This window comes from Limulus polyphemus, unplaced genomic scaffold (assembly GCF_000517525.1).
Source record: "Limulus polyphemus unplaced genomic scaffold, Limulus_polyphemus-2.1.2 Scaffold77, whole genome shotgun sequence".
Lineage (NCBI taxonomy): Eukaryota > Metazoa > Arthropoda > Merostomata > Xiphosura > Limulidae > Limulus > Limulus polyphemus.
In genome coordinates, this window is record NW_013665687.1 from 382,058 (window position 1) to 391,435 (window position 9,378).

At 33.5% G+C, this 9,378-nt stretch overlaps 1 protein-coding gene across 1 annotated transcript; it reads right to left on the reverse strand.

The window, feature by feature from the left end:
* Nucleotides 1-4,310: 4,310 nt before the first annotated feature.
* Nucleotides 4,311-5,238, reverse strand: LOC106466993 (cuticle protein 16.8-like). Its single transcript, XM_013927307.1, has 2 exons — nucleotides 5,113-5,238; nucleotides 4,311-4,838 (listed from the first exon to the last, which is right to left on the reverse strand). The coding sequence occupies exons 1-2, from the start codon at nucleotides 5,236-5,238 to the stop codon at nucleotides 4,311-4,313; spliced, it is 654 nt and encodes a 217-aa protein (XP_013782761.1).
* Between the last annotated feature and the right edge of the window lie 4,140 nt (nucleotides 5,239-9,378).

Here is a 9,378-nt window from a genome sequence, read left to right on the forward strand (position 1 = left end):
AACTTAAATTTAACTTTACGTTACGTTACTACTTACGTACGTACGTACGTACGTACGTTACGTTACGTTAGTTACGTTAGTACGTTACGTTACGTAGTAAAATTATTTTATGATTTTAACTTTATACACAAGTGCCAAAATACTATAATTATTATAACCCAAGTTTTAAGCTAAATTTCAAAAACGTGACGTTACTGTATTTCGAAAGTCCTTTATAAAATATGTCTTATATAACTATTTATAAGGTACACCATAATTATGTGCTATGCTAAAGTTTCTTAAGCCCTTCATAATTCGTGTTTTAAATCTAAAATAAACTACATATATAATACACAGTGATATCTATAACCCACTCGAACTACATTATTTCTGTAAACTTTGTCGTCCAAGTATACTCATCACATGTCCCCCGATATCTAATGTCCTACAACGCTAAGTCCGGGGTTCGATTCTCTACACAGCAAATAGACCAGTATGGCTTGCTCTAAAACAATCAACCATAAATCTCATTTATTCATTGGTACGTTGAATCTTTATTCCAACTTTTGTTCTTCAATCGTATGATTATTAAATATAACTTGGGTTATACATCTTAATATGCACATATATATTCGTTAAAAATCGTATATGTATATACATATATACACATATTTAGTGTTAATCGTAAGTTATGTTAGGTTCGTAAGAAACCTATTGTTACACAGCGGAAGTCAAGTGAAACTGGTAACACGTGATGAGTTTCTAGAAGGATCGGGGAACATCACGAATAATCCAGTATTTGCTAGACGCCCTCTATTCCTGTATATAAGCGCACCAGATAATGCGAGACAATTAATAGGAATTGGAATTGCCGATAGAGAGATTGAAGATACATACACGGATAGTTGAGTCAAGCGGGCGGTAGGCATCGTAAGTAAAGCGCGTGAATCGTTGTGAAATATAGCGTGTGTTTAAGTTAAAGTGACTGTGGAAATTAAGTGTATTACAAAGTTTGTAACGAGAAAGAATAAATTAGTTTTATTTAAGAAAGGACTTGTATCGCTGAAGATTCTCGGAAAGAATTTCTACGGAAAATTAACAAACGAACGGAGACGTAACACTATCATAAATAGTGCTTGTTCACCTCTCTATTGAGAGTTTATCATTAGTTGTTTTGTTTTATCACAAGCACATACTCGCTTAAAAACACATAAAAAAAACTTATTTACTTGAACGTATAGCCAATTGATATAAATATTTTTATATTTAATTTTGTCTTCCATCGCTGGCACGCTAACCCAGTTTCGCTGCGATATGGTTTTGTTGTACTGGAGTCAACTTGTACTAATTAGACCTACCACACCCGTGAACTCTGTTGGTACTGTTGATGCGTGATCTGTTTAATTACAAATGTGTTATTTTAAATGGAATAGCATAACATTGATTTTAAACAGGGATTCAAATCCCCAATTTTGTATGGTTCCAAAGCTAAAATGCTTTGATTATTCTTTAATAACCACTAAAAAAATAGAAGACCAAGGAAATGTTTAAATATTTTCTATATGTACCATTAAGCTTACATTGCTCCCAGTAGTGTGCAAGTAATTGGTCCCATTTGTGTAATGAAAGCTTTAAAATGGATTTCTACTAAATTATGGAAATAATAAAATATCCGCAAAACGTTAGGTTTGGAAAATGATATGCAAATAATGAAATTAATACGGGTAATGAAAAAAAAAACATACATAACTAACAATTTTTATTCTTACTTATATCACACGGTGTATATTGGGGGGTTTCTATGTTCACTATTGAACACTTTCTGGCTACTGGAGCATGGAAAAAAAAAAGCCCGCTTACACAAAACAAAGACAGGAACCAGAAAATTGACGATATTACAGTGTCAGTCAAAAGTCCTAGACCGATATCACTATTCTAGAGTACATACAACAACGATAAACCAACAGCCCATACTAACTTGTACAAATATTTATACCACTCATTGAAATAAGTATGACTCCACTCCAGAACGGCATGACACAGGAACAGGAGCAAACAAACATAAACTTTTGTCTAAGTTGTAAGATTAATACAGTTTAACAACCTTTATAAACCAAGATTACAAACATTATGTGCAGAACACTAGTATGAAAACTTAGAAAATTTACTAGAAAATAGCTTACGCCGTGAGGAAGGAACTCTACTTATACTTTCAAAAATTCATCATATCGGTCATTTTATAATAATTCGTTACGTCAGAGAGACACAATATAGTACAATAGTCCAATAAAATACCAAATATGGCGACCACATTTGCTAATTATAAATACTTTTAGTTTTCATTATTTGTAAGGTTGTATTAATTTGATTGTATTGTTGTGGTACCCAACGCTATTGTGCTTAAAACATTATTCTGTAACCTGGAGATAAAATATTTCACGATGAAGACTCTTTGAAGAGTATTTGTATTTCGTATTTATGGCAAAGCTGATTGCCGCTATTATTAATTTTGATCTAACCATCTAGAGACAAGGTAGCACCAGTCACCAGCACCCATAACACCCACAATCTATGCTAGAAGAATTATTGCTGCTCTTATGACACCCCCACTGTTTAAAGCACTAGGAATAGTTTGTGGTATCGAAATCCAGAGCTTTACCACAAGGCTAACCCGCACCTATTTCAGTTTATGTGAGAGTATATATCAATTTTAATATCTTCTATATTTACTAATAATAAAATAGGTTAAGTAATGTTTTTTTTGTTGTTGTTAAGAACAAAATTACACAATGGGCTATCTGTGCTGTGCCCACCACGGGTATCGAAACCCAGTTTTTGCGTTCTTTATCTGTTTTGAAGTTAAGCACAAAGCTACATAATGGGCTATCTGTGCTCTGTTCATCACGGGTATCAAAACCCGGTTTCTAGCGTTGTAAGTCCGGAGACATACCGCTGTGCCACTGGGGGGCTTTTTGCGTTGTATACCTTATGACCTAGCGCTGAGCCTGTGAGATTAATTAATGAATAATCTTCAGATAAAATAAATAATAAGTTTTGTAAATTAATTAAGTAAATTTTTTTAAATTAATTAAGTAATAAATTTTATAAATTAATTAGATAATAAATTTTATAAATTAATTAAATAATAAATTTTATAAATTAATTAAATAATAAATTTTATAAACTGATTAAGTAATAAATTTTGTAAATTTATAAAAGTTTTCAAGTTAATTAAATAATAACTTTGCAAGTTATTCAATATTTTTTAGTTTGATAATTAATTAACCTTATTTTGATTAAGTAATAAATTCTATAAATTGATTAAGTAATAAGTTTTGTAAATTGATTAAGTAATAAATTTTATAAATTAATTAAATAATAAATTTTATAAATGGATAATAATTTTCAAGCTAATTAAGCAATAACTTTGCAAGTTATTCAATCATTTTTAGTTGGATAATTAATTAACCTTATTAATACATTTACGTAACTTAGCTTAAAATTTTCCTGCGTTGTAACGACTGTTTGGGTTCTTTTAATGTATTCAATTTTTGAAGAATTTTAATTTTACTTTCTTTCTTTGTTTTCTAGTTAAACACAAAGCAACACAAAGGGCTATCTGTGCTCTGCCCATCAATGCTATCGAAACCCGGTTTCTAACGGTATAAGTTCGCAGACATACCGCTGGGGGGTATACATTTTATTTCAACAGTTTTTTTTTCTTTTAATAAGTGGCAATATAAATAAACTTTACATATTCTTACACTCAGAAATAGAATGTTACAAAAGCACTTACTCAACTTATCTGCATTTATGAAATAGGTCATCTTTTCAAAGATAAATCAGTTGTTTTAAGTAGGAGATTAGAATTCGTGTAAGTATGCAATATTCGTATAACTAGGTCGTATATAATATATGATCCCAAGGTTAGTAAGCCATTGACGTATAACAGTGAAAGGTTTAGTTAGATTGCTAAGGAAAGATATACACAAAGACAAACTCAACTTGCATATCTTTGCGGTTTTATTAACATTTGCAGTTTTATTAAAACGTATGCTTTGTTTCTCATGGTGTCAAGTTGCTAACCAAAGAAACTCTTCAAAATTCATTAGATTAACAATTCCAATTATTCATCACAACACCTTACAATCGATTTGACATTATTGAATGATAACCTTCTGGTCATACGCGTGTAATACTATATTATTTTCTCAAAAAATAAAATATTTAAAAAAAATTTAAAGGGCTGAATTTAACAACAACAAAAAAACAACAACAAAAAACATAATTATAACTTTTTTTTTGACAGCCAATATTTTCTGTTACCGGTCTTATTCAGACTGTTTTTCTTCTTTAGATGCATCAGTGGTAATAGTTGCAGGGTAAGATGGAACATACCTGGGGGCTGGAACCTTGACCTCGGGAGCATAAGGGGCAGGATGAGAATAGAGAACAGGTTTGTAGCTATATGCCTGGTGAAGCAGAGACACAGGGTGTTGATAACTGGGGATTGGAGCTGGAACTACAGGATAAGAAACTGGAACTGGAGCTGGAGATATGGGTTGGGGAACTGCAGCCGGAGCTTCTGGATTAGGAATTAGAGCTTCTTCAGCAAAAACTTCTACGTTAGCGGGATTAGCATTTGCGGTACCAGGTTCGTTAGTTTTCACCACAGCGCGATAACCATCAGCGTCGGCCACATATTCAACCTGGCGGTAAATTCCATAGACATCGGTGTATCCGTAGGATCCCCTTACAACACCAGTACCGTCAGCTTCTTCATGACGAGACTGAAGGTTACCGAACTCGTCAGTAGTCTCGTAACCAAAATTGTAAGGTTCAGGAACTTCCAGCTCATGCTGAAGAAAATATATCTAAGTTTATTGTAAATTGTTACTGTGTTTGATTAATTCAAAATACGCGCTTCTTCTTTTTTTTTGTTGTTGTTTTTCATTTTTAACACAACTTTAGCTGTAATCATTTTAAAACTTTGCCCATTCTATTTGAACACGCACAAAGACACACATGCACGTACACACATACATATTATATACATGTATATATATATATATATATATATACCAACTTTAAAAATTAGTAGTTGAAATATTAGATCGATGTAATATCACTTACAGGTGGTTCAGGAGCATAAACAGGCAGAGGATGGTCGTAAGGTGGCGCAGCAGGATCATCAGAAGGAAACGGAACACCAGCAGAAACCGTTACCAGGACAACAACAAAGATGACAGCCTGCACCATTATAGAAAACGTCACCAAAATATCTGACTAAATCTAAAATCTTACATAGACCTCATATTAAAATCTTATTTTCCATATATGCATATATATATATATATATATATATGTTGCATAATTATTTTGAAAAATCTCGATTTGGCATTCACTTCGCCACGCTGAAATGATTAAATGATTTATTTTGCATTAGTTCGCATGAAATAAAAATGGTCATTGTCCTGAACAGAATAAACAGAATATGCAAATAAAATGTTAAATTTTAATTTCAATAGTAATAAAGATAAATCTTGTTACAACCTAAGTTTGTTCACAAAGTCTCTTCTTCTAAATAAAATGTAATTTCTGTAAACGCTAGAGTACAACAGACATGACGTCACATAGTACATTTCTCGAGAACTGATAAATTTTCGTAACATTTAACATTTGGAAATGCAACTAATCAATCAATAAAAAATAATAATAAAATATTATTAATTAATTTACTGCTTACTAATTATATTAAACAAGAAATTATTTTACGTGTTTCGATATTTTACATAATAATTTTTAATAATTAAAACTGTTTCAAGTTATTTTCAAATTCACCTACAGCTTACAAGTAAAGACCTGGTGGTTCGGGGGCTCAACTCACAATCTGAGGGTAACGGGCTCGAAACCCGTTACCGAACATTCTCGCCCTTTCATCCGAGAAGGCGTTATAATGCTCGATTCCATTTTTCGTTGGAAAAGAGTATCCCAAGAGTTGACGGTGGGTGGTGTTGACTAGCTGCCTTACCTTCACTTCAAAATTAGGGACAGTTAGCGCAGATAGTTCTCCAGTAGTCTTGCGCAAAATCCAACAAACAAACAAACTCACAATTAAGTTTGAGAACTTTAGCGGACTGTAACTACCTATTGAAAGAGAATGTGATGACGTTTTGCCTTCCTTACTAAGACCTGAAGAAGGCCTCAGTATATAAGCCTCCTTATCTTTCAACAGGCAGTTGCAGTCCGTTAAAGTTCTCAAACCCTCAGTGTCTACTCTGCCACTGAAACAAAGTGTTATGTAAAGATATAACCGAAGAAAACTGATTTTAACACTGTTTTATATCATTTGATACCAAAGAAACTTTTATAAAGATTTACAAAAGCACCATTTAGCAAATCGGCATATTCCTTTGTTAAGATATCGATACATAGCAAATAGAAGAAACAGTATTTTTTGTTGTTGTTTTTAAGTCAAATGTATGATATTTAGGGAGATCCAGAGGATAACGAAACGGGTATTTAGTTGTATTTACAGTTGTCCAAATTATGTGGCTCTAAAGGAGGTTTGTCTGTTTATTTGTTTTTGAATTTCGCGCAAAGCTACACGAGGGCTATCTGCGTTAGTCGTCCCTAATTTAGCAGTGAAAGACCTGAGGGAAGGCAGCTAGTCATCACCACCCACCGTCAACCCCATGAGCTACTCTTTTATCAATGAATAGTGGAATTGACCGTCACATTATAACGCCCCCACGGCTGTAAGGGCGAGCATGTTTGGTGTGAAGGGGATTCGAACCTGCGACCCTAAGATTGCGAGTTGAGCGCCCTAACCACCTGGCCATGTCGGGCCATGAAAAGGAAGACATTGCGTTTTAAGCTAATATACTTACTTTGTCAAACATCGTGAGTCTTCTCCGACAAATCTGCTGAAAATCAGGTAGCAAGTGAAGGATCAACTAAGTAATAATCAGATAGTTATCTCGTGAACAGTCAGATTGCTTTTATATGGTGTTGACTGTGGCTTGTTTATCTTTAACTTTCACTGGACAATGTTTTATTTTTACTTTGTAATTCAACCCTTCAGCAAAAATTGAGTTTTAAAAAATATAAATTAACCTCGTATTGTAGGGCACTTGTTAGTCCAGTTCAATTATTTGAACAATGCTGTGTTGTTATCCAGGATGTGAAAGGCTTAAAAAAAGACCAGCCTACGTAGCTTGGGGCGGTGGCTGAGGTCTTTACTGGTCAATGGTGGTAAAGGTCAAATAACCCTGCCCTTTTTATTTCTTTTCAGCTTCTTTTATATACATATGAAATAGTTATTGTCTCCTGGCAACATTCAGTTCAGTTTTCTGTGGCAACAATGCAGGCACGCCTTCACCTCCACACCCAAGCCTGGTCCTAATTTTCTGACTAGACATATTGTATACAATAAAACCAATCTAGATTACATTGCGACCGGTAGAGCACAGCTTGAGGCGGTTTGAAAATATTAGATCTTAAAATTCCAGTTTTCTCTCGAATTAATATGTAGTTTTGTTACTTCTAGTTAAATTATTTTAATATTTAAGATAAACTAGTAAATAGTATTGAAAAACCGTACATATAAACGTATGATTTATTCGTTACAAAACGGCTTTCATTTTATATCTTGAAATAATAAGAACAAATAAATTAATGTATTCAGAAATTTCTTTAAATCTCCCTCTTCCAAAGAACTTAAAAAGAAGTAGTAAAATAACTAATTAATTTAGTGTTAGGCCTATTATACTGTTTAAAATTGCATTCTTTTTCCTAGTCCCTTATGGATTTTCAAGTATTAGAACAGTGTATGTTATTTGTTTTGAATTTCGCGCAAAGCTACACGAGGACTATCTACGCTAGCCGTCTTTTACCAACGAATAATGGGATTGACCGCAAATTATAACGCCCCCACGGTTGAAAGGGCGAGCATGTTTGGTGTGACGGCAATTCGAACCCGAAACCCGCAGATTGCGAGTCAAGCGCCCTAACCACCTGGCCATGCCGGGCCAGAACATTATATAATAGTAGTATTCTAACCAATTCCACACTATGTTCACCATAATCATTGCCGACGACGCGTTTTGCTGAATCCACTGCTCATCAAGGAAACAACAAACATAATAATTGTCAAAACGCTATTTAAGTGAGCTATTTGTTACAGCAACATTTTTTTATGGAGTGAATGCCTTTTCGAAACTGGCGAAGCATTATTGTTATTAAATATACTTGTCGCCAGATATTAGTATTATGCCTGTTATATTTTAACACTGCATTCTTCATCTTAGGGAGTTTTGAGTATTAAAAGAGTGTATAATAATAGTATTCTAACCACAATATTTTCCACGTGTCCTCTACTGTGTTTATTTTGTCCCAGTCAGCCTGATGAGCTCTACATTGAGCTATTTTAAATATAGAAAATGGGCGAAATTGGTATTGCGATTTGAAGGAAAAGATCCACTATTTTAAGAGGGTCCAGAAAGGATCAGTTGAATAGTTTACTTTATTTTTACTGGTTATATACTTGTGAGCATTCAAACTGACGATAAATGGGATAGTTATTTGTGTCGTTGTCAATGGTCCGACTCTTATCGCAAATTCGTTGTTGCAAACGTTCGGGTCCCTATATCCTCCTTGTACACACGTGCCTTGAGCAATCCCCAGAAAAAGAAATCTATTGCAGTCAAGTCCGGAGATTTGGGGCCCATTCCTGGGGATCACGTCTGCCAATTCAATTTCTTAGGAAGGTGTCATCCAATCAAGCCCTGAAATTAGGAAAAGCTGCAAAACACCTACGGTTCTAGACTTTTCGGACACCCTGTACTCCAGTGTATCACATAGGTGTTTTAAACCCCCTCTCTAAAATGAGTTATACAAACATTTTGACGCTGAGTAAGGGCTTGGACCAACCATCTAGAAACACTGTTGATGTGGTAAATAATAGAAGTATGACCATACTGGTAAGTGGATGCCTGCTCAGGGTACTTTGTTTGTTGGTTTGTTTTGGAGTTAAGCATAAAGCTCCTATATTTACTAATAATAAAATAGGTTAAGTAATGTTTTGTTTTTTTTTTTGTTAAGAACAAAGTTACACAATGGGCTATCTGTGCTGTGCCCACCATTAGTATCGAAACCCAGTTTTTGCGTTGTATACCTTATGATTTAGTGCTGAACCTGTGATATTAGTTAATGAATAATCTTCAGATAAAATAAGTAATAAATTTTGTAAATTAATTAAGTCAAAATTTTATAAATTGATTAAGTAGTAAATTTTATAAATTGATTAAGTAGTAAATTTTATAAATTAATTAGATAATAAATTTTATAAATTAATTAAGTAGTAAATTTTATAAATTAATTAGATAATAAATTTAATAA